This window comes from Peromyscus leucopus, chromosome 7, assembly GCF_004664715.2.
Source record: "Peromyscus leucopus breed LL Stock chromosome 7, UCI_PerLeu_2.1, whole genome shotgun sequence".
Taxonomy (NCBI): domain Eukaryota; kingdom Metazoa; phylum Chordata; class Mammalia; order Rodentia; family Cricetidae; genus Peromyscus; species Peromyscus leucopus.
Window position 1 is genome coordinate 47,243,332 of NC_051069.1, and position 26,972 is coordinate 47,270,303.

The window sequence follows — 26,972 nt, forward strand, 5'->3', positions numbered from 1 at the left end:
GGTCTGCATGGGGTACAGACTGTTCAATGACCCCTTCTAAAAATACCCTAATCCAGTTTTATTAGGCCTTTGCTGTGGAGGCAAAGGAGATACACATCCATCATTCCTTTTTCCTAAGCCTTGATCTGGCAATAACCCTTGTTGAAACATTTGATTAGTGACTACTTCATTAGGACTATACAAATAAACTCCCATCCGACTCATAACATCTCTTCCCCATAAATTTACAGGCAGTCGAGGAACAATGTAAGGTCAGAAGATTCCTTCATGCCTTTCTTCATCTTTCCATATTAATTCATCACTACTCTGTTCAGGACTCTAAGACTGACCAATTCCTTGTGATTGTGTCATAGTTTGTTGTTTAGGCCAGGTAGATGGCCATTGATTAGCAGTAATTACAAACACATCTGCACCTGTGTCCAGAAGACCAGAGAACCTTTTTCCACTTATAAATAAAATTAGTTCTTGACATTGTGGGCCTATAGCTTGTAACCAATAAGCATCAGAAGAATCAAATTCTGATTTTCCTCTTTTGTTATGTATAGCTTGATTTTTTGTTTGCACTTGTGGAAGTAAAATTAATTGAGCAAGTCTCTGCCCTGTCTTTACAACAGAAATTCCATTAGGTGAATGGGTCATAACCTTAATCTCTCCTTCATAATCAGTATCTATGACACCTGGAGCAACAAAGATTCCCTGCTTACTTATACTACTTCTCCCAAGCAAAAGACCAATTGTGCCTTCTGGTGGAGGCCCATAAATGCCTGTAGGCAGGGCCTGAACTCCCATTTCAGGAATCAATACTGTGTAGGAGGAGGAACTGAGGTCCAATCCTCCGCTGCCTGGGGTTGCTCTGTAGAGGTCTTGAAAGGATTTCTTTGCTGAGGAATGAATGCTTGGAGTACCCCATAACATTGTTTCTGGGCCTTGAGGCTGGCCCCTTTGCTCCCGACAGAGGGTTTCCATGCACATCTTTTATTGACTTACATTCATTTACCCAATGTTTCCCTTTTTTACATCTAGGGCATAATCCAGGTTCCTTTGGCTTTCCCTTATTGGGGCATTGCCTAATTTGATCTGACCACACTCGAAAAAACTTTCAGGTGGTCCAACAATCCTCCTTTTATCTGGAACCTGTCGTCTTTGCTGAAAAAGCATATCTTTAATTGTCTTTCCCTGCATTGCACAGCCACAGCCAGCCCTTGAGTATAAGAAGGGCCAATATCAGAGTATAACCGAATATAATCAGAAATATCTCCTTTCTTTCTGAATTGTCTAATGGCAACTTGACAAGCTGTATTAGCATTCTCATAAGCCAACTGTTTTACAAGCAAAAGTCCAGCTTCATTATCTCCCAATAGCCTTCCTGTTGCTGTCATTAGTCTGGAAACAAAATCTTGAAACAATTCATCAGGTCCCTGTCTTATTTTTGATAAATCCTCTGTTTGCTTTCCAGTGCCAGGCAATTTATTCCAAGCTTTCTTTGCTGCAGAACTGACTTGAGCATACACTACCACGTTAAAATTTAAATGATTATCCACATCTCTATAATCACCTTTACCTGCTAACATCTCAAAAGTAATAGGAATCTGTTGAGCTCTGTTAACATTAGCAGTACTTTCACACTGCTCATGGAATTCTGTTTTCCATAATAATTAATCTCCTCCAGATAAACAAGCTTTAGCTAATTGTTTCCAATCTTCAGGAGGCAAGGCTTCAATTGCCATAGTTTCTAAGATGGCTTGAGTGAAAGGCGCTGTTGGGCCATATTGAGAACAAGCAGACTTTAACTCGTTAAGCTGTTTAAAAGGAATAGGTGTATGTACTCTGACTATATTTCCTTAAACATCCTACTGTTCCATAACTGGAAACATCTTAAATCCATTAATATCCTCTCCTACTCCCTATGCCTGGTATCTGCCACCCTCCACTTAACAGCAAGAGGACTGGTGAGGGACATTCTCTTTGGTGGTCAACGTGAGTGGGGACTGAGATGAAGCCACGAGAGGAAGCAAGTGAACTAAACTGACAAGCATAGCTCTGCAAAGATTCTGAGAACTAAATTGTTATTGTAACAAGAGTTTATAAAAAGGTCCGGTTACATCGGTTGAATTGGAACATTATTATAGGTTAAGATGGGGTATTAAAATAGGTTCCACAATCTCTGTTACATTATTCAGAATGCATCAGATGCAATAGCTATTACCAATAGCAAGAATGAGAAAAATAATAACTTGAGTTAGAAAAGGTGATCAGCATATGTCAGCATTGAGATGAATAGGGTGGTGGTGTTTTTGGAAGTCTGCATTTCTTTTTACTCATTATTTTAATTATGCAGATTTATAGGATACAATGTGATCATTTGAGTCATGTATATAGTGTATAGTGATTAGAGTAGTTAACTTTTTCCAGCTCCTTAACTGCTAATAAAATGTATTAATTTGCAATAATTTTACATATTTGTGTTATAAAACATGGTATTTCAGTTCCTGTATATCATCGCTCTGACCATTGGGATGACTTCCACCTCTCCATCATTACCTTGTGTTTAGAGCCTTTGAATACCTGTCTTCTAGCTTTCATAAAATACACATGAGGTTATCATGAACTATATTTGTGCCTTGGTGTTGTGGATCACTGGAATTTACTCTGGCTAAATTTACTCTGGGTTTACAGCCAAAAAAAATGGGGTCACTATATTAGAGGGACACCTGATAGTCTATGTTTATGGTGCACTATTCTTAACAACTAAGACGTGGAATCAATGTAGGTGCTTATTGGTGGATGAATAGAAAAAGAAAATGAGATATGGCTGTGCACAATGTAATTTATCATCTATAAGTAAGAATGATATTATGATATATAGAAAATGCACAAAGCTGGAGGGCATTACACATAATGAAAGAAGTCAGGCACAGAAAAAATACTGCTTGCTCTTTCCCATGGGTGGATGTTTTACTGACATTGACTGAAATGTATTATAGTGATTACTGCAGGCTGTGAAGAATGGAGGGAGGGAAGAGGGAGATTGAACAATGGGCACTAGGATTATTTGATGAAGATTTTAAAACAGCCATCATAAAAAATGCTTCAGTGAACATATTTAAATATGTTAGAAACAGATCATAACATCTCAGGAAATAGAAGCTTTTAGAAAAAAGAACTTAGTAATTATATAGTTGAATAACACAGTAAATATAAGTTTAAAATGTGGTGAATAAGCTTATGGTAAGAGTGAATGATAGTGAGTAAACCGCATCTCTGAAGATGGAGCAAGAGAAACCACTTGATCTAAATTAAGATTGGAAACATGACAGTGCCTCAGAAATCTGTGGGCAATAAGAAAAGGTCTGTTATATTATCATTGAAATTCTAGAAGGGGCCAAAAATAGGCTAACAAATACTTAAAAAGCAATGACTGAAACCTCAGTCTTTCAAAAGGTGAATCCTGATTAAGAGAAATCCAGTGAAACTCAGGCCATGATACATTATAACAAAATTTTAGAAAATGAAAACGATATTAGAGAGAAATAGCATATTGACATTATATGCTATATAGAAGGACAAGACTGAGACGAGTTATAGCAGACTTCTATCTCCAGCTGTGGAGACAGGAGGTGGCAGGATTTGTGTCTAGGTCTGAAGGAAATGCCAGTCAAGAATTCTATATCCAGGGATAGTGTCTGTTTTAGTTGCTTTTTGTTGCTGTGATAAAAACCACCACAGAGGCAACTTGCAGAAGGAAGAGTTTGTCTGTACTTAGAGTTCTAAAGGGGTGAGTGACTGTGGTGGGAGGACAGGCAGCAAGCAGCATGAATGGCATCAGGACCAGGGAGCCGAGGGCCCCTGTTTCAACCACAAGCACCAAACAGAGACTGTGAACTTGAAGTGATATGAGCTTTGAATTCTCAAATCCCACCCCTAATGATGAACTCCTTCAATAAGACTGTACCTCCTAAAGCTCACCAAACTGAGCCACCACCCAGGAACCAAGTATTCTAATACACAGGTTGATGGGGATATTTATCACTCAAACTGCTACAGTGTCCACTAAGAATGAAAGAGATGGGTCTGGAGAGATGGCTCAGCAGTGAAGAGCACTGGATGCTCCTTCAGAGGTCCTTAGTTCAATTCCCAGCAACCACATGGTGGCTCACAAACATCTGTAGTGAGATCTGGCACCCTCTTCTGGCCTACAGGCAAACATGTAGTCAGAACACTGTATACATAATAAATAAATCTTTTAAAAAAAAGAATGAAAGGGGAATGAAGGTATTCTAGGATATTCTAAGTTATCAAGGATAACTAACAGGATCTGTAAATAGAGAAACAATGGAGGATTAACTCTAGTTCATAAAGCAAAAGAAAAGGAAGATTTAATGGGTTAGGGATGTAACTCAAAGGTGGCCTCTTTGCATGGCATGCTTCAAGGTTCAATACCCAGAACCCACAAGACAGAAAAGAAGCAAAAGGAGAAATAAGATCATAACTATTTTTATGTGTGTATGTATGTGCACATACACACATGAGAGAGTCTATAATAGTAGGTTTCCACGTGACTTTTCAAAATGTCTTTAATGCTGTTTAGCCCTCCCCACACTCTCCTCCACTTTCCCCTCCCATCTTCCATCCCAATTTAACCCTCCTTGTTCTATTATTCCCCTTTAACGCTTTCTACCACCTCGTTCTCTCTCTCCTCTCTCGAAACCCCCCATCCATGGTACCTTGCTACTTTCCAGACCTCTGTGGGCATTCCAGTTGAAATACACACATCAAAGATAACATCCTCAATAAGAAAAAACAGGTAACATTTGTTCTTTTGGGTCTGACTTTCCTCAGTCAGAATGATTATTTCCAGGTCTATCCATTTACCTGTTAATTTCATTATTTCACTTTTCTTAACAGCTGAGTAATAGACTATTGTATAAATATACCACATTTTTATTATGCATTCATAGACATCTAGGCTGTTTCCACTTCCTACCTATCATGAATACAGGAGCAATGAACATAGATGAGCAGGATCTCAGTGGTAGGATATAGAGTCCTCTGGATATATGCCAAAGAGTGGTGTAGGTGGGTCTGTGATAGATTTATTTTCAGCTTTTGGAGAAACTCCATAGTGATTTTCATAGTGCCTGCACCAGTCTGAACTCCCACCAGCAGTGAATAAATGTCCCCTTTCCTGACATCCATGCTAGCATTTATTTTCATTTATTTTTTTTTAATATTAGCTCTTCTGAATGAGGTAAGGTGAAATTTCAAAGTAGTTTTTAATTTGCATTTCCACGATGGCTAAGGATGTTGAACAGTTTTTAAAGTGTTTCTCAGACATTTGTGTTTTATCTTTTGAGAACACAATTTAGCTCCATTCCTGATTTTAATTGCTGATATTAACTGCTTATAGGTCTTCCTTTCCTGTGCGAATGAGTTCAAGCATATTCCGTACTTTCTCCTTTCTCAGGTTCAGGACATCAGATCTTATGTTCAGGTTCATGATCCATTTGGCGTTGAGTTTAATGCAGGATGAAATATAAGGATCAAGTTCGATTCTTCTATATAAGCTATCCAGTTTGACCAGTACAATTTGCTGAGGTTATTGTCTCTCTCTCCAGTGTCAACAATTACTAAATGGGATCTTATGAATAAAAACCCTTATGTCCAGCAAAGGACACCATCATTCAAGTGATGCAGCCACCTACAAATGGAGAAAAAAATCTTTACAAACTATATATCTGTTGGCGGGGGGAGGGTTAATATGTAGAATACAGAAAGAACTAAAAAGAAATTAAATGGCAAGAAAACAAGCAATTCAGTTTTTAAAAAGGGGCAATAGAAATCCTATCTAAGGTACATGCATAGATAGAGGGTCTCTTTTATTTATGGACAATGTGTTTCTCAAGAAATACAGTTCTGATTATGTACTCATCTTCCTGTTCGATTTCTGGTCCTTCCTACCAGTCTGCTCTCACTTGCATTCTTTATGGTTATTTAGTTGCCTTTGCTTTAATATCTTTGCCAAGTTTTTATTTGGACCTTTTCTTTAGACAGCCCATCATTTCCTTCATCTTCAATTATAACCTCCTTCCTTTCACTGTCTGTGTTTAATGGAAGTTTTATTTTGTCCTATTTCTCCCATTTCTTGTCTTGGATTTTAAGTTTTCTATGAATTTATTTTTTAAATTTTATTTTACAATACTATTCAGTTCTACATAACAGCCACAGTTTCCCTTGTTCTCTCCCTTCCTGCCCCCTCCCCTTCCCCCCAGCCCACCCCCCATTCCCACCTCCTCCAGATCAAGGTCTCCCCCAAGGACTGGGATCGACCTGATAGACTCAGTCCAGGCTGGTCGTTAATATCCCTTAATAGCTATGAATTGATTTTTTAAAAACGTATGCATTTAAAAATATCTTTCTACTGTACAAAAGCACTAAATTGAGCTTATTTTTAAATAAATTTCTTTTTTATTTATTTTACATCCTGGCTGCAGTTTCCCCTCCCTTCTCTCCTCCCAGTCCCTCCCCCCATACTCTCTCTGTTCCCACCTCCCAATCCACTCCTCCTTTCTGTTTATGAAAAGGCAGGTCTTCCATGGGTATCAACAAAACATGGCATATCAAGATGCACTAAGACTCAGCACCTCCCCATGTATTACGGCTGTGCAAGATGACCCAGTATAAGGAATAAGGTCCCAAATGCCAGTAGAAGAGTTGGAGACAACTTCTGTCTCCACTGTTAGGAGTCCTACAAGAGGACCAAGGTACACAACTGTCCCATATATGCAGAGTGCCCAGGTCAGTCCCATGCAGGCTCCCTGGTTGTCACTCTGTGAGCCCCTATGAGCTCAGCTTAGTTGATTGCTTGAGTTTTCTTGTGGTGTCCTTGACCCCTCTGGCTCCTACAATCCCTTCCCCACCTCTTCTGCAGGATTCCCCAAACTCTGCCTAATGTTTGGCTGTGGGTCTGCACCTGTTTCCATCAGTTGCTGGATGAAGCCTCTCCAATGACAATTGGGCTAGGCACCAATCTGGTTACAAGAGATGGCCAGTTCAGGCTACATATCTGCCATTGCTGGGAATCTTAGCAATGGGGGTCTTTCTTGTAGATTTCTGGAAGATTCCTGTGTGCTAGGTTTTTACCTGCTCCCAAATGCCGCCCCCCTTTCCAGAAGTCTCTTTCAGTACTGCCCCCTGTAATTGTCCCCCCCCCACTTGATTGCTCTGTTCCCATCCCGATCTCCCTCAGTCTTATAATGAAAACTCTTCTCTTTCCCCTCCCCAGGGAGATCCAAGTATTTCCCGCCCCAGAACCTCCTTGCTATCTAGCCTCTCTGGGACTATGGATTGTAGCATGGTTATCCTTTATTTTGCAGATAACCTACACTTATGAGTGAGTACATACCATGTTTGTCTTTCTGGATCTGGGTTACCTCACTCAGGATGATTTTTTTCTAGTTCCATCATTTGCCTGCAAATTTCCTGGTGTCCTTGTTTATAACAGCTGAGTAGCACAACATTGTGTAAATGTACCACATTTTCTTTATCCATTCCTTGGTTGAGGGGCATTTAGGTTATTTTCAGGTTCTGGCAATTACAAATAAAGCTTCTATGAACATAGTTGAGCATATAGTTGAACATAGTCCTTGTGGTATGATTAAGCATCCTTTGGGTATATGCCCAAGAGTGGTATAGCTGGGTCTTGTGGTACGTAGATTCCTAGTTCTTTGAAAACCCACCACACTGACTTCCAAGTGGCTATACACATTTGTACTCCCACCAGCAATGAAGGAGTGTTCCCCTTGCTCCCCTTCCTTTCCACCATAAGCTGTCACTTGTGTTTTTGATCTTAGCCATTCTGACAGGTGTAAGATGGAATCTCAGAGTCATTTTGATTTGCATTTTTCTGATGGCAAAGGATGTTGAACACTTAAGTGTTTCTTGGCCATTTGAGATTCCTCTATCAAGAATTCTGCATCTAGATCTGTACTCCATTTTTTAAAATGGATTATTTGGTTTGTTGGTTTATAGTTTCTTAAGTTCTTTATGTATTTTGGAAATCATCCCTCTGTTGGATGTGGGGTTGGTGAAGATCTTTTTCCATTCTGTAGGCTACTGCTTTTTCCTATTGATGGTATCCTTTGCCTTTCAGAAGCTTTTCAATTTCATGAAGTCCCATTTATTAATTATCAATCTTAGTGCCTGTGCTATTGAGGTTCTGTTCAGGAAGTTGTCTCCTGTGCCAATGCACTTGAGATTATTTCCCACTTTCTCTTCTCTCAGGTTCAGTGTATCTGGATTTATGCTGAGGGCTTTGATCCACTTGGACTTGAGTTTTGTGCAGGGTGATAGATATGGATCAATTTGCATTCTTCTACATACCAACATGAAGTTAGACCAGCACCATTTGTTGAAGATGCTTTCTCCTTTCCATTGTATAATTTTGGCTTCTTCTTCTTCTTCTTCTTCTTCTTCTTCTTCTTCTTCTTCTTCTTCTTCTTCTTCTTCTTCTTCTTTTTTTAAATCAGGTGTCCATAGGTGTGTGGATTTACAGGTGGGTCTTTCCAAATGATTCATTCCATTTACCCACCTCTCTGTTTTATGCCAGCACTCTGTGGTTTTATTACTATAGCTCTGTAGTAGAGCTTGAAATCAGGGATGGTGATACCTCTGGAAATTCTTTTATTGTACAGTATTGTTTTGGTTATTCTGGATTTTTTCCCATATGAAGTTAAGTATTTTTCTTTCAAGGTCTGTAAAGAATTGTGTTGGAATTTTAATGGTGATTGCATTGAATATGTTGCTTTTGGTAAGATGGCCATTTTTACTATTTAATCCTACCAATCCATGAGCATGGGAGATCTTTCCTTCTTTTGATACCTTCTTCAATTGCTTTCTTCAAAGACTTGAAGTTCTTGTCACACAGGTCTTTCACTTTCCTAGTTAGAGTTAAACCAAGATATTTTATAATATTTGAGGCTATTGTAAAGGGTGTTGATTCTCTGATTTCTTTCTCAGTCAATTTATCATTTGTATGTAGAAGGGCTACTTTTTTTTTTGAGTTAATCTTGTATTCTGCCACTTGACTAAAGGTGTTTATCAGCTTTAGGAGTTCCCTAGCAGAGTTTTGGAGGTCACTTATGCATACTAACATATCATCTGTGAGTAATGATACTTTGATTTCTTCCTTTCCAATTTGTATCCCCTTGATTTCCATTAGTTGTCTTATTACTCTAGCTAGAACTTCAAGTACAATAATAAATAGATATGGAGAGAATGAACATACTTGTATTGTTGCTGATTTTAGTGGAATTGCATTGAGTTTCTCTCCATTTAATTTGATGTTGGTAATTGGCACTATATTGCTTTTATTATGTTTAGCTGTGCCCCGTGTATCCCTGATCTCTCTAAGACTTTTATCATGAAGGGGTATTGGACTTTGTCAAAAGCTTTTTCAGCAGCTAATAAGATGATCATGTGATTTTTTTCTTTCAGTTTGTTTATATGGTGGATTACATTGACAGGTGATTACATTTTCATATGTTGAGCCAACCCTGAATCTCTGGGATGAAGCCTACTTGATCATGGTGGATGATCTTTTTGATGTGTTCTTGATTCAATTTGCTAGTATTTTATTGCTAATTTTTTGCATCAATGTTTGTGAGTGAAATTGATCTGTAATACTCTTTCTTTAGTGAGTCTTTGTGTGGTTTGGGTATCAGGGTGACTGTAGCCTCATAGAAGGAATTTGACAATGTTCCTTCTGTTTCTATTTTATGGAATAATTTGAAGAGTATTAGTATTAGGTCTTCTTTGAAAGTCTAGTAGAATTCTGCATTAAAACCATCTGCCCCTGGGCTTTTTGGGGTTGAGAGATTTTTAATGACTGCTTCTATTTCTTTATGAGTTATCAGTCTACTTAAATTGTTTATCTGATCTTGATTTAATTTTGATAAGTGGTATCTATCAAGAAATTTGTCATTTCATTCTTGACCAATGATTGTTAATTCCTGTTATTTTGTTGTTGGTGATGGTAGTATGTCTGTGTGTGTGTGTGTGTGTGTGTGTGTGTGTGTGTGTGTATGTTTGTGTCTGTGTCTGTTTTGTGTGTTTACTTTCTTTAGGTATTCCTTGCTGGTGTGAGTATCTATTGCCTGTGTTTTTGTGTATGTAGTTAACTTCCTGGGGTTGAGTTTTTTTTTTCTTGTACCTTCTGTAGGCCTGAGTTTTTTGGATAGATATTGTTTTAATTTGACTTTGTCATGAAATATCTTGTTTTCTCCAACTATGGATATTGACAGTTTTGCTGGGTAAGCCTGGGCTGGCATTCATGGTCTTTTAGAGTATGCAAGCCATCAGTCCAGGCCCTTCTGGATTTTGGAGTCTCCACTGAGAAGTCAGGTGTGATTCTAAGTGGTCTGCCTTTGTATTTTACTTGGCCTTTTTTCTTTGCCTCATTTAATATTATTTCTTTGATCTGTATGTTTAGTGTTTTGATTATTATGTGGCAAGGGGATTTTCTTTTCTGATCCAATCTATTTGGTGTTTTGCAAGCTTCTTGTGCCTTTATAGACATGTTCTTCTTTAGGTTAGGAAAAATTTCTCAATGATTTTGTTAAATATATCCTCTGTTTTTTTTTTTTTAGCTGGGCTTCTTCTCCTTCTTCTATTCCTATTCTTATGTTTGCTCTTTTCATAGTGTCCCAGATTTCCTGGATGTTTCATGTTAGGAATTTTTTAGATTTAAAATTTTCTCTGACTGGAATCTATTTCTAGTACTGTAAAAGCTAGTTCCTAGTGAGAAGGCTTCCAGGTTGGTTACAGCTTGATTCTATTCAAATAAAAAAGAGTCAAGAAAACAAGTGACCCAACGAAGGAATGTGGACTATGGCTCTGAACAAAGGGTTCTCACAAAAGGAATGAAAGGCTAAAAATATCCCCCAATGTGTTTATCACACATTATCCTTAAAATTAGGGAAATATAAATTCAGATTACTCTCAGATTTCAGCTTACTCCAGTCAGAATGGCTAAAATCTAGAAAAGTATAACAACAATTGCTGGTGAGGCGGTGAGGAAAGGGAGCCCTGGTTCACTGTGGGATTGCAAACCAGCCCAGTCACTAGAGAATCCTCCAAATGCTAGAAATGTGTCTTCCATATGACCCAGCTCTACCAACCGTTGGCACATGTCCAAGGACTTGACATCCTACTCCATAGACACTTGCTCAGCCTTGTTCACTGCCGCCCTGCTCATGACAGCTAGGAAATGGAACAAGCCTATACATCTTTCAGCTGATGCATAGGTAACGAAAATGTGATGCGTTTACACTTCAGAATACTATTTCTCTGTAAAGAAGAAGGAAATGAAGCTTTCAGGTAAATGGATGGAACCAGAACCTGTACTGAGTGAGGTACCCAGATCTAGAAAGACAAACACCGCTTTGTTCTTTCTTATTTGTGGATCCTAGCTCTGAAAGTTTAGATACAAGAAAATTTTCTTTTCTTAAAGAAAGACTCATATTCATGCAAGAGCAGTGAAAAATAGTTGATAAAACATTTTTATTAGTTTTTTGAGAATTTCATATAATGTATTTCGATCACACTAACTACACTTATCCCACTAACTCTTCCCAGATCTACCTCCATCTTCTTATCCCTCAATTTCAGGTGCTTTTTTTTTTTCTTTTTAATAACCTATGGAGCCCAATATGTACTACTCACACACATCAGGGCATGTGGCCCTCTACTGCAGTGTTGTTGAAGGGCCAGGGGCCACACTCTCAAAGAGGATTGACTCACTCTTCCACAGAAACCATCAGCTATCTGTCTACAGCTCCTCAGCTAGGGATTGGGCTTGGGAACTCATTCCCCAATCATACTAAAATGTAGGCTGGCTTGATTTGTTCAGGTCCTGTTCAGTCAGCCATAGCTGTGAGTTCTTGAATGAAGTAGTCCTGTCCCTGTCACATCCAGAAGACTCACTTGAGCTACCCTCCTCTCCAACCTTGGGATCTTACCATAGTTCTTATCCTGCTCCTCTAATACTTCTCTGAGCCTTAGCCTTTAGCTGACAGTAATGTTTAGGAATAAAACTCTCTCTGTCTTCAAAGAGATTAAAAGGAAGTTTCTTGTTCTTTACAATTATATTCAGATTTAGGGTATGTAGTGTCCTGGTGTTTTTTTTAGGTCCTTTATCACAGTGTGACAGTGTCATCAAATTTCATTCCTTGACAATATGCAAAATGGTAAGTCGGCTTTCCTTTTCTTTCTGTTCACTCCACATAGCACATGAGTGCATCTCAACATGATTTAGTTTTGTGCTGCTACTTGTGGGCATCATTGAATATTCTAACTCAGTCCTATGTTATTTTTAAAAGCCAAATTCTCTTTATTTTCTAGCTAATCCAAGGCTGTGCTTGGTGGAGTGGAACAATTATTTTGAAATTTCTGACATCTAAAATCTGTGGCGTTTCAGACCATGTAAGTACTTTCTACTTGAAACATTAAACTTTCTAAAGATGCACAACTGGATAAGAATTTGAAGCCATCTGTTTGTGTGTCTTCCTTTGTCCAGAGGCCAAGCATGTTTTCTGCAGAGTGATAATAAATGCCCAGGGAAAATGTGTTAGTGGCTGCTGTCTCAGTCCTCTAGAGACAAAACTACAAATTCCCTTGGTATTAACTTATAATATTGCAGCTAAAGATGAATATTTGCATAATGATAATTTTTCCTTTTTGCAGGTGATAATGTATGACCAGTACCTACTTATCTTTGAAATACAGACCTTTAAATTTTTTCAAAATAGTTTTACTAATTTAATATTAGAGGCTAAAATTATGTGTTGTATTTAAAAATAAGACTATTTTTATTGTGTCTTTGTCTTTTTATCCTCTAGAAAATGTATATGGATTCTTTATCTGTGATTTGATATTTATTTGTTTACATCAAATAATTTCATGAAAGTCCCTTTTCAAGGCCTAACTCCCAAATATGCATAGATACACATTCGATTTTTAGTACTTTCTTTTTTTTAATTAAGAGATTTTCTATTCATTTTGCATACCAACCACAGATTCCCCTGTCCTCCCTCCTCTTGCCCCCGAGCCTCCCCCCCAGTCTACCCCTCCATTTCCACCTCCTCCAAGGCAAGGTCTCCCATGGGGAGTCAGCAGAGCCTGATACATTCAGTTGAGGCAGGTCAAAGCCCCTCCTCCCTCTACCAAGGATGCACAAAGTGATAGCTGAGGAGCTTCCATGGGACTGGACTAGTCCCTCTGGATAAGCGAGACAATTGTTTAGCTTGAACTGTTTAGGGTGCCTCCATGCAGTGGGATTGGGATCTGTCCCTAGTGCATGAGCTGGCTTTTTGGAGTCTAGCACTTTCTTTTAAGAAATAAGCATATATGAACATAACAGAAGAAACTGTAGAATGAAATTTTCTTTATCTGGCACTGTTCAGTAGGAGCCCAGCCAGCACAGAATCATATTACCTTTGGCAACTAATTATAGCACTGCTTCTGTAAAAGGCCAGGTGGTGGGAATGGCCAATGAAATGGTTTACACTCACATAAAAGAATTTCTACACGTAAATCCTATTTTGTACTTACTGATATGGTAAATATGGATTCCTAGGTACATCTGTTGTTTCTATTTTCTGGGATGTGTGACATCAGTTTTCTTCATTACCTTTAGTTTTCTGTTAGTAAGGCATATTTTTTTTTTTTTACTTAACTTTATTTAGACTTTTACATTACTTATCCATTTGGTAGGCTGGTAATTTTATTTCTCACCTTTTTCCATATTCTCACTCAAGCTCTGTAAATCTATAAAGAAACATACACATTGCTATAGGATGAAGTGAAAAGATGTTCAATAATTTTATGATAAATTATTAGATTATAAATTCATAATTAATGGTCTGATAGTAGTCCTAAAAGACTTTCCCTATGTGATATCCACTAGATGTAAAATTTTAGTATTTTAAACAAATTATTAGTTGTCAGGATTATTTTAAATTAAAAAATGGTGAGTATCTTTGAGAAAAATCCTCAGTATAGGCCAATAAGAGGACTCTTTAAGCTAGTGTAAATGCTGATAATCATCAGCGTTGTTAAAATTGTTTCTTTGCCTCTCAGGAAATTTGAGTTAAGGTTTCATATGTCAAATATCTCACAGTGGAAAAGTAATTGTTTCATTGGTGGTAGAAAGCAAGGCTTCTAGACTGGGTTTGATTGATGGTGCCAAGTAACTAAGTCAAAATAGAATGTGTAGTTGTGTTTCCTATGAGAAGGGTTCTCATGCTTAAGGGATGAATGGATGTCTGAAATCAATAAGTACTAAACACAGCCAGCACGTATGGCTTTGTGAAAACTCTAATACCTAGAAATGTTTATGATTTATAGTGTATAGTGAAAAGTGAACTGAAAGTGTTTATTCCCCCACAAATTATGTGATTATAAATGTCACGAACTAGTTTATTCTAGGCAAACACTGGCTTTAGCCTTACCATCACTGTTATTTTTTTCCTGACTTCTTTCCACTTCTTACCATCTATTTTTGTATTAGTTCTTTGAGAATTTCAAGTTTCACCTCCCCTCCTCAACTCATCTCAGATTCACTCCCCATCCCCACCCACACAATTTTTGTCTTTTTATTTTTACACCCCTCAAAACTAGTTTATGTGTCCAATTAGTCTTGAATGTGTGCTTGGTCAAATTTCTAAGGGCTACAGTCTTAAGAAAACTATTATAGCCTGGTGTGGTGTGCATGCCTTTAATCCCAGCTCTCAGGAGGCAGAGGCAGATGGATCTCTGTGAGTTCAAGGCCATCCTGGTCTACTAAATTCCAAGACAGCCAGTGCTACACAGAGAAACCTTGTCTTGAAACACACCCCCACAAAAGAAAGAGAGAGAGGGGGAGGGAGGGAGGGAGGAAGAGAGCGAGGGAGGGAGGAAAGGAAGGGAAGAAGGAAGGAAGAAAAAGAAAGAAAACGATCTCTCCATCTCCCAGCAGCTAACAGTTTCTAGTCACTCCTTGGCTAGGGATTGGGATTGTGTGACCAACTCCCTTGTCCATGCTGGGATTTGGTCTGACTTGGCCTTGCACAAGGTTTGTATATGGTGTCACAACTGCTGTAAGTCCATATGTGCCACTACCCTGCTGTGTCTAAAGCTTTCTTCTAGCCATCAACCTCTCCTCCTCCTACACTTTGCACTAACTTCCACAATGATCCCTAAACCTTTGGAGGGCTGAGCATTCTGCAGTCTCTTATTTTCTGTCCCTTGGATAGTTGTGGGTCTCTGTGTTAATCACTATTTACTGCAAATAGAAGTATTTCAGTTGATGGTTGAGAGATGTATTGATCTATGGGTATAACCATATGGCACGAGGAGTCAGCTTAATACTATGCCCATTTGGCAATGTAATAGCACCAGGATCACCCCTAGGGTCTATGACTTGTCTAGACATAGTTTCTTGGACCAATAATGGTGCCAGGTATGGGTTGCATCTTGTGGAATAGGACTTAAATCCAATTAGAAAGTGATTATTTATGCTAATGATATTCATGCCACTGTTATCTGTTGCCATTATAAACCATTGACCAAAACAACTTTGGGAGGAAAGAGTTAATCTAGTTTCCATGTCACAATTTATAACTGAGGAAAGTCAGAGCAGAAGCTCAGTAAGGAACCTGGAGGCAGGAACTGAAGCAGAGACCAAGGAGGAGAACGTCTTACTATTTTGCTGTCCATGGCTTGCTCATCTTGTTTTCTTCTCCAACCCAGTGTCTTGGGGTTGACCCACGGTAGGCTGGGCCTTCACTTATCATTGATTTAGAAAGATGCTTCATAGACATGCTCACAGGACAATCTGATAGGAGCAGTTCCTCAATTGTGGTTCTTTCTTTCCAAAAGGCTTTAGTTTATCGTCAGGTTAACAAAAACTAACCAGCACATTTGATATTCCTATTAATTTTCTGTAGTCTTGATAACTCATTGCTAATACCCTCAGTCCTCTGCATTTGATTTTTGATTCTGAGGCACACTTCTGCATCTTGGATCTATCTACTCTGTTACACTTGGGCAATATCATTTATCCATTACTAGCTATATTGTTGTGTGATTTTCATTCATTTTGCTTTATTTTTTCCAGATTCGCCTGAGTGACCTCATAGCAGCCAGAATCTTAAGGTACACAGATTTCGATACCTTAATATACACCTGTGCTCCTGAATTTGACTTCATGGAACAAGCGGTATGAATGTTTCTCTACTTTTCATTCTCTGCACATGTAATGATTTTGTTCTCTGTTCATTTTCATTTGGTTTGGGAAACACCCAACTTATTCTATTTTCCTTTAATGTCTGCTAGCCATATGGCATTTATCACCAATTTTGCCTCTAAAATCAATGCCTATAGATGATGGTTAGATGACAGTTAAATCAGTTAATTGAGGTAAAATATTTGATCAAAGTGATCACTGCTATTACAAAAAAATATATTGTTTTGAGTAATCAAGGCCACTGAGAGACCAGTTAGGGAAATGAAATTCAAATCCTTTTTTTTTTTTTTTTTTTTTTTTTAGAAAGTCACTCTCACTGCATTATTACCCTAAATACTACAAAAAAAACTTGTAACAGGTTATTGCCTAGATCAGCAAACTACTAGTGAACAAATACACCTTACATTACAGAATGGCATGCCATTCGCCAGTTGAAAAAGCTCAAGCTCATTGTCATTAAAGCTTTGCCTTGCTGTAAGATCATAGACTAAGAGCACAGTAACTATATAACACAATTCTTCCATTTACAGTGAGAGAAAACTAGGCACATTGGCTCTGATGGGTCTTTGAGCCCCAATACAGTGTCCTTCCTCAATGTGAGGCTTCCTTTTTCTTCTTAGACTAGAAATGTTGTCTCTGGGTCTGTCCTTGCCTAATAGCTATAATTCTAAGTTAAGATAGTAACAAAATTTTATTATTTCTTACCCATTAACTCAGAAACTCTTGTTGACAACTAATTCCCCATTAGGCAGGGCACAGTAGGACTTCAGAGAGGAAAAAAGACTTGTTTCTTGCACATATGGCAGGTAGATATAATTAGTGACATGCAAGTGAGCTCATATGAGAACTGGTCCAGAAAATTGTCTGCCTGGTGACACTTCTGCACTCTCTCTGCTTTCTGTAATTACTCTGGTGGACTTTCTTCTTAGTCTAAGAGACAGTAATATAAAGAATAGAACTTTTCAGTGTAGAAAATGAGACTGTAGGACCTGGATTTATTAACACACATGTAAAACCTAGTGTCATATATAGAAAAATATCACCCAAAAGAAAGGAAAATGTAGACATAACCAGATCTAGCTTCATAGTTTCTATGGATAATTTTTTTATCTATTGATATTTTAGTTAATCTTCAAATTAATATAAAACAATAGATTTGATTATAGATTAAACATTATATATATTTCCTAATATTTTTTCTTATTCATTCCCTCCCCCACTGCTCTTCTCCATGGTCCATGGCCCATTGTTACTGGCCACTTCCTCATTCTTCCTCTACCATAGTCCCTTTTCTTCTTTCGTAACTAACACAGACAGACAAGCACATGCTCCAATATTTCATTAGAGAAATGATTCCCCACTTCTTCCATTTTCCTGCAAATGGTATGATTTCATTTTTCTAATTACTGTGTAAAATTCTACTTTCATGTGTATAACATTATTTTTATCCACTCATTTGTTGATAGAAACCTAGTCTTGTTCCATTTCTTGTAAACTGGAACAATAGACATGGATGTGCTTTTATCTCTGTGATAGCTTGGCTGAAAATTCTTTGGGTATGCCATAGATATATGTACTGGTCTTTTGGTAGTTCTACTTTTAGCAATTTGAGGAACATCTATGTTAGTTTCTACAGTGACTGCTCTTATTTACACCCCACCAGTAGTCTCCCCATTCTCTATACCTTTTCCAGCATTGTTTCCTTGATGATAGCCATTCTGACTGGAAAGAGGTTGCTAAGATATAAACACAGACCCTTTTTCAAATACCTATTGTCATTTCCACTTCTTTTGGAGAGCTATCTATTCAGTTTATCAGTTCATTTATTGGCTGGATATTTTGATGTCCATTTTTTTGAAGTTCTTCATATAATTTGATATTGTACTACTGCTTGCTCTGACAATCATTTCCTTTGTCATGTAGAAGTTTTTAAATTTTGCATAGCCTATCTGTTAATTCTTGGGATTATTTCCTTTGCTACTGGAATCCTTTTCAGAAAGTCCTTGCCTATGCCGATGTATTGAAGTGTTTATCTGTGTTTCCCTCTAGCAATTTCAAAGCTTCAGGTCTAATATTTGAATTATGTGAGGGCTTGGGGCTTTTCTGGGGGTTAGGACTGTCAATTGTTTTCTTAAAGCCAGGGCCAGCTGGCTTTCCTTTTGGACAGGGCTTTTCTTCCTCTCTCCCTACCTACCAGGTAGCCACAAAGTTGGAGTTAATTATTGGTTGATTGTCTTAGTCAGTATTCTATTGCTATGACAAGACACCAAGACCATGGCAAACTCTTATATAAGAACACATTTAGTTAGGGCTGGCTAACAGTTTCAGAGATTTAGTCCATTGTCATCATGATGGGAAGCATGGCAGCATGCAGGCAGACATGGTGCTGGAGAGGTAGCTGAGAGTTCTACATTTGGATCCACAGGCAGCAAAAGAGAGAAAAAAAGAGACCCTGGGGCCTAGCTTGGGCTTTTGAACCCTCAAAGTCCACCCCCTTAGTGACACACTTTCTCTAACAAACCCATACTTCCTAATCCTTTTAAATAGTACCACTCTGTGATGACTAAGCATTCAAATGAACATATGAGGACCATTCTCATCCCAACCACCACAAACAATGACAATCTTCTCAGCTAGTCTGTCACTGTCTTTTTGAATTTCTGAATTTCCTTCCCCTCTGCCTTTGGAGTATAGCCTATTATTTCTAAAGCTGACCCCTTAACCACATCATAGAGTAGCTTCCAGGTTGCTGTCTTTATTGGATTCTTTTTATAACCACTTTAATAATTTCATTCTTATATTAGACTGTGGAAATTGATAAGCATATATTTTGCTAAAGACAAGGAAATTTAATCTTTAGTAAATATCATTATGGCTCAGTTTGACATATTTACTGCTTCAAGTAAAATTTCATAATTAACCATTTTGAATCATTTGCTATATTTCAGACACCACTGAGATACACAAAGACCTTATTACTTCCACTTGTTATAGTGATTACATATTTTATCTTTAAAAAGGTATGTAAAATTTGTCATTTTTTTAATGGGTTCAGATAGAACTACAATAGATTAATGCTAATTGCTTAAATGCCTTCCTTCTTTTAGGTTTAATTCTTTTTATCTGTCTAAATAATTTTACTTATGCCTTTTTTGGTATTATACTTTAAAAATCACATTATTAAAGATACTTTATTTCAAAGGTGATTTTTACCAATCATTGATTATATATAAAGAATTGCATATACTTGAAGGCATGATGGACAAGCGAAACATGACCACTCCCAGACAGTCTCAGGTGTGGGACATGAAACACTGCACACATAGCTAAAAATAAAAACTTTATTATGCATCATGAGTAGAAAGTATAGTGATGAGTGTAAAAACACAGCCAAAGAAGTCTTCATCTATTTTGAGCAGTTATGCATAGGAGAAATTTACACTACCACTAAAAAAAAAATCTTTCCTTACACATATACTACTTTTATATCAGAAGATCATATCATGTTAAAAGAAACTGTCTTTAAAAATTCACTGGCATATTTTCATGGTTTAAGACTTTAATGACATAAATCCCTACACTTTAGTGGTTTGGAGCCATCTTTATTTATATTGTTAGCAGTGTCTTAAGTCAACCCATGCTTATTTTTCCCTGTTCAGCAGAAGCTATAACATGATTCCCCACCCACAATTCCAGCTGTGATCCCATTGAAAGAGTTCTCTATACTTAAAGTTAAAAATTGCATGTCTTCTCCATGTAGTTCCCACACCCCATTTCTTGTCCCTCTGTTTCAGCATAGAGTATGAGTAGTCATTTGCATAAAGAAGGCACCACCCTCCAAGTCTACACCTCTGTGTCTACACCTGACTTGGCTCCTTTCCACTGGGGGCAGTCAGGACAGAGGAGAAGAAGAGGAATGGGCTAGATGACAACAGGCTACTGTTCTCCTGTGCCCTGGTCCACCCAAGCTCAAAGCAAGATAGTTTACTGTTTCTGTTTGTACTCCATCCAAGTAGACCACAGCATTCTTGCCAGGCTCAACTCAAGCTTAGGGGCTAAAGTGGAAAGTAACTGTTGAGTGAAGAGCCATCCAGTGTAGCAAAGGTTGACTAGATGTACTATTTTTTTTAATCAGACACAGACACTCTCAAATATTTTATTAGTATCCAAACACTGCAAGCCTAAACTGAAGTGTCTACATAGATAGACATGTGTACATTCACACACACACACACACACACACACACACACACACACACACACACACACACTTGTAGTCACTAAAGCTCCACTCTTTCCTGCTTCCTTGTCAATTCTTCCTTCTTTCTTTGCCCTGAGTGGCTTATTTTTCACTTTGTGGATATAACTGATGCTTATTTAGATTTTCACTTGTATAAAATGACCTTATAGAATAAGGATGACATATGTAATATGACTCTACTGAGAAAGCATAAATATTAAATTCCTACAAACTGATATTTTATTATTGATAACCTCAATTTCTCTGATTGAGTACATGACTATGATTTTATTTATATTATTTGATACATATTAAATTAATATTACATTTATGTTTTCCTTGAATTTGAAATATCTTTCTATGAAGTATGCTCTTGAATTAATATGTGAAATTAAAATTTCTATACTTAAATTTTATTTCAATTAAAGCTCAATTAGCTATTCAACTATATATATTTGCCCGTTCATTTGAGTTAAAGCTAGTATTCTATGAAGTACAAACTTTTAAGTATCTATGGATTTTTTGGTTTGTATGGTAAATCCAATGTGGTCCAGCTTAACTTACACATTTATTTTCCCCCGTTTTCTTTTCCTCCTTCCCTGTCCATCCTCTGGTACATTTTTTTTTGTAAGAACTGAAAATCTTCATATAGCAGCTATCTTGGATAGAAGTGTAGTCAAGAAAGCAGATGAATCAGCAACTTACTTAATAACTATCTAGAGCTTTGAGTAAAGCAGAAATAGAGATGAGTAGGGAAGAGAAAGAACAAGAGGAAGAGAAGAATGTGGGGGTTAAAACTGTCTAAAGTGCATGGTAGAGGCTCCCTCCTTTCAGATCATCTGTTGCCCAGCTAAAACAGAGTTTCAGTATTAGTATGTAGCTCTTCACATTCTAAAAGCTAAGCACTTTAGAGCCAAAATAGACATAAGATTTACTCTACCACTCCTACTGAATACACCAGGAAGCTGTTATCCTTAATTGATAATTTCAAGCTCGGAGTGAACTATTTATTTATTTAACTTATTTAACACGAAAGAAGTTGGTTTTCATGGTAACACCTGTAATCTCAGGATGTGGAGGCTGAGGCACAGGGATCACCAGCTCCAGGCCAACCCAAGCCAGGGCGACATTTATATCTAAAGAAACAAAAGCAAAGGAATGAACAAAGCAGAGGAAGAGAACCTTCTTGGTGGAATGGATGGTTTATAGCAGTGAGCTAGAGTATTCAGTATATCACAGTATGTTGTAGAGAAGTCTCATCGATTGATTCTGTTTACAGATTGTTCGTGATATCTTATGTGTCTTATGCACAAACACTTATCTAAGGTAACTCTTTCACAGTTGTTTTAAAAATCATAGTATGTTCATTATTAAGTAACTTATTAAAATTTTAATAATTTTTCGAACGATTGTTTACTTCAACATTATGATTAACAAAGACTATAAGAAGTAGATTTAGATTTTTTCTTTTAAAAATATTACTCTTATGGATTTAGTTTATATATTTAAAATCATTTTAAAGATATTTACATTTTAAAATAGCTCAAATTTTAAACATACTTAATTTTCATATATATCACCAGAATTTAAAGTTAATAAACAGAAATAGCTTAAGATTTATTTAAGCCATCCTTATTTTTAACTTTGAGAAAAGAAATAATTGTTATATTTCTAAATATTTATTAAATGTTAAATGTTTTGCCAAATTTTATTTTTAAAAATATTTGTTGTATCACATTTTTAGTGGTTCCAGTAAAATTGCTAGAATCAAGCACAGACAGGGGCCAATGAAAAGTAATACAATTCATATCACACACAGTTGAGAAAAATACATTCTGAAGAAACGTTATTTCAAACTACTTTGTAGTAGTAATTATATCACTTAATTTTACTTAACGTTCTTTATTTTTTGGATAGTTTATATTGACAGAAAAATTGTGCCAAGAGTACTGAGTGTCTTCTCAAGCCTTGTATACTGTATGCTTGTATTTTTTTTTCTATTAGCAGATTTGTCTGGTTGCCAGAGATACTAATATAAGACCTTGAGAGCATTGGTTGAAATCATTTTTGAAGCAGGGTGCTCATATGTACATTCTGTTTCATGTGAGTCAGATGGAAGCTGGAGAAGTGTGTCATGACATTCTAAATAAGTTTCCTTGATAAGCCCTTCCATAAGAAATGCGTGAAGGGACGTGGAACACTTCACTGTTTGAAATGTAACTGATAGAGATATGAAAAGTGTCCTCAGATACTTGCAAAGTGATGAAATGTGAAAAAAGAAAGACTTGTGGGGGCAAATGAGTGGAAGGCAGTAATTCAGAATAAGGAAGTCTTTTTTATCAACTATATAGCTGAAAGTGAAGTTTTTTCTTTTCAAGGTCTGTTTATTATATTTCTTCTTAGTGACTTATTTCTTCTTCAATAATAAACTTTTATATATGATATTCATGCTATACATTTTGAAGCAGGAAATGAATCAATAATTTATATATGAATTTTGGAATGTTTATACATTTTTATAATTTATACAACTATATAAAACTTTCCAGTATTCTGTGTTCATTTGTTGGTTATAAATATTATCTATATCAAAAAGAAAACTATTCAAAATTTCTCAGTTATTTTTCTGTTTTACACAGAAATCATTGTATTGCTTAATTGTCTCATTGCTGTGACAAAATACTCTGACAAAAATAACGTAAGGAAGGAAGAGTTTATTATCTTAATTTCCCAGGGGACACAGTCCATCATGGCCACAGGAGCAGGCAGTGGGACATTGCATGCACAGTCAGAAAGCAGAGAGTGATAATGCTTGTGTTCACCAGGAATTACGGGTCTATTTAAATCGATTATCTGATCTTGATTTAAATTTGGTGGTTGGTATCAATGTCCATTTCTTTTAGGTTTACAATGTGGTGTGAAGTACAGGTTTTTAAAATATGTCCTTATGATTCTCTGGATTTCCTAGGTGTCTGCTGATATGTTCCTCCTTTCAACTCCATTTTTATTAATTTGGGTTTTCTCTTTCTGCCTTTTAGTTAATTTGGCTAAGGGTTTGTTATTCTTATTGATTTTTCTCAACCAACTACTCTTTGTTTCATTGATTCTTTGTATTTGTTGTTGTAGCTATTTTGTTGATTTTAGCCTATTTATTTCTTGAAGTCTATTCCTTTAGGCTATTATTTCTTCTTTTTGTTCTTGAGCTTGCAGGTGTGCTGCTATGTTTTTTAATATGAGCTCTCCTATTTTTTTAATGTAGGCACTTAGTGCTATGAACTTGCTTCCTAAAACAACCTTCAATGTATCCCATAAGGTTATTTTCATTTTCATTCATTTCTAAAAAGGTTTTTTTTTTTTTCAGACAGGGTTTCTCTGTGTAGCTTTGTGCCTTTCCTGGAACTCACTTTGTAGCCCAGGCTGGCCTTGAACTCACAGAGATCTGCCTGCCTCTGCCTCTCAAGTGCTGGGATTAAAGGCGTGCACCACCACTGCCCAGCATTCTAAAAAGTTTTTTTATTTCTTTCTTAATTTCTGTCTTAATCCATTTTCAGTCAATAGTGAGTTGTTTAGTTTCCATGAGTTTGTAAGCTTTCTATTATTTATGTTGTTATTGATACCCAGCTTTAGTCTCTCATGGTCAGATGGGGTGTTATTTAAACTTTCTTTTAACTGTTGAGACTTGCTTTGTGTCCCAGTAAGTGGTGAGTTTTGGAGAAAGATCCATGAAGTGCTGAGAAGAAGGTACACTCTTTTTTGTTTGGGTGAAATGTTTTGTAAATAGGTACATTTGGTTTATGACATCAGTTACCTTTAGCATTTTCTATTTAGTATTTACCAGGATGACCTGTCTGTTGGCGAGAATGGTGTACTAAAGTCACCCACTATCACTGTGTGAGGTTTTATATGTGATTTAAGATGTAGTAGTGGCTTTTTAAAATGAACTTTGGTGCCCTTTTGTTTGGTGCACAGATAGTAAAGAAGTGCAATATCATTTTGGTGGATTTTTCCTTTGATGAGTAATACAGTGTCATTCCCTATCTCTTCTGATTAGTTTTGATTTGAAATCTATTTTATCAGATACTAAAATGGCCATATCAACTTGCTTCTTATGTTCATTTGCTTTGAATATCTTTTTCCATCCTTTTATCCCAAAGTAATGTCTATCATTGATGTTTAAGGCATTTTTTTTTTGCATGCAACAGAAGTGATTTCAAATTCAATCTGGTAATCTGTGTTTTTATTGGGGGAATTAAGGCTATTGATGTTGATAGTCATCAATGGTCCATGTTTGTTGATTCTTGTTATTTTCTTGTTATATGGGACCCTCTTTTTGATTTGTGGTACTAAGATTATTTATTTCTTGTGTTTTCTTGGGTGAGGTTAAACCTCTTCAAGTTGAAGTTTTCTTTCTATCTCCTGTAGAGCTGGATTTGAAAATAAATACTAATTAAATTTGATTTTATGATGGAATGTTTTCTTTCTTTGTCTATTGTGACTGATAGTTTTACTGAGTATAATAGTCTGGGCTGGCATCTGTGGTCTCAGAGTTTGTGAAGCATCTGTCCAGAACCTTCTGGCTTTCAAAATCTACATTGAAAAGTAATTCTAGTGGGTTTATGTTTTTGTGTTCATTAGTCTTTTTCCCTTGCTGCTTTTAATAATATCCTTTCTTTGTTTGTACACTTATTGCTTTGATTATTATGTGCTGTGGGGAATTGTAATTCTAAGTGTTGATATCTGGTCTTGTTTTGGTTGGGTGACTATTGTATTCCTTAATTTCTGTTGCCCTTTCTGGATCTTAGGAGAGTATGGTGGCTACAGGTTACCTACTGAGTACTTTTGAGTCACTTCAAGGTTTGGCCACTTGGAGGTTCCAGGTACAATAAGTTTCTAGGTATTGGGAGCTGACACAGTGGAATGGGGATTGATTAGAAGTGGGGTTGGCTAGTTCTGCCAGGAGTAGCTGCAGAGTCCCCGGGTAATGGAGGAAGAGGGAAAAGTATGCCCCAACCCCTACTACAGGGCTGGAGATGAGATTGGGAAATTGGAAATGGAGAACAGGAAGGAGAGTAAAGTTCACCTACCTGATTTCCAAGTTGGTGTGGCTTGGGGCTTGTCAGGTAGTTTGCCTTTTTGTAACTAATGTGCTAACCATCTCCTATTGGGTATGGATCATGGAGGCATAGGCAACCTGCCCATGGCCTTCACCACCAAAGAAAAGTGACTCTATTTCCCCCATCTGCCATCAACTCTTGGTAGTTCCTTACCTAGACATGGTGTACATCCAGGTTCCTCCCACTTACACCCTGGAATTTTTAATTGATTTTAAATAGGTCTTGTTCAGGTAACCACACCTGCTTTGAGTTTATGTGTGCACCAGCCACTTCATGTCTAGAAGGGCATTACACAGCACTCTTCCCACCTTCCAGCTCTTCAATGCTTTCCACCCCCTCTTCTGTGATGTGCCTTGAGCCTTGGTGGTATACTGTGTTTGACACTGTGGTATTGTAATTTGTATGAAATTGGAAAGTGTGGTGCCTGCACAAGACTGATTTGGTTATGTGTGTTCTTTTGTGGTTTCATACTTGAAGTTTCTTATTTCTATTTCTTCAAAATATACATGATGATTTTAATATTGTATTGAATCTGTAGGTTGCTGTGGATGGTATGGGCATCTTAACAATGTTAATTCTTCTAATATATGGGAATAGGATGTTTTTAAATTTTTTGTAATCAATATTTTGTATTATAAGTTTATAGGTTGCCATCTAATTTTTTTCCAGACTGTTCATTGGTAATGTATACACAGACAGCTGATTTTTGCATCTTACTACATCTGATCATTAGCTCTAACAGTTCTGGGATAGTTTCATGTCTGAAAACACAGGCAACCTTTTCTCTTCCTTTCTAACTTGAATGCATTTTTGTCTTTTTTCTAGCCTATTGCTTTGGCTACTTTGTTGAATAGAAGGGGTGAAAGTGGCTATCTTCACCATGTTCCTGATTCTAGAGTAAGACATTTCAGTTTTCTCCATTGAGTATCATGTTATCAATGGGCTTTTCAATACACGATCCATACTATGTTGAGCCACTCATTTTTGAGAATTTTTATCTTGAAAAAGTACTGAATTTTGTTAGCTGCTTCTTCTGTATATTTTGACATAATGACATGATTTGTATCTTTTATTCTGTTAATGTGTTGAATCTCATTAATTTTCTTTTTCTTAAATTGAAAATAGATTCTTCTCTCATACAGTACATCCCAACCACAGTTTCCCCTCACTTCACTCCCCCCAGATCCCCCAGCTCCACTCCCCCTCCACTTCCTTCAGAAAAGAACATGCCTCCAAGAGACAACAACAAAACAGGACAAAAAAATACAATTAAGACAAAAGCCTTTACACAGAGGCTGTATAATGCAACCCAAGAAGAGGAAAAGAATCCCAAGAGCAG

The 26,972-nt window shown here is 37.0% G+C and overlaps 1 protein-coding gene across 1 annotated transcript in view; it reads left to right on the plus strand.

Moving 5' to 3' along the window:
- The window catches only part of Dpy19l2 (dpy-19 like 2), a 96,865-nt gene that overhangs the window by 42,720 nt on the left and 27,173 nt on the right, over nucleotides 1–26,972 (plus strand). Inside the window, exons 13-16 of the mRNA XM_028872566.2 lie at nucleotides 12,397–12,477; nucleotides 16,151–16,252; nucleotides 19,228–19,299; nucleotides 21,799–21,845. Of these exons, the coding sequence (XP_028728399.1) occupies nucleotides 12,397–12,477; nucleotides 16,151–16,252; nucleotides 19,228–19,299; nucleotides 21,799–21,845 (302 nt within the window). The remainder of the gene's footprint in view (nucleotides 1–12,396; nucleotides 12,478–16,150; nucleotides 16,253–19,227; nucleotides 19,300–21,798; nucleotides 21,846–26,972) is intronic.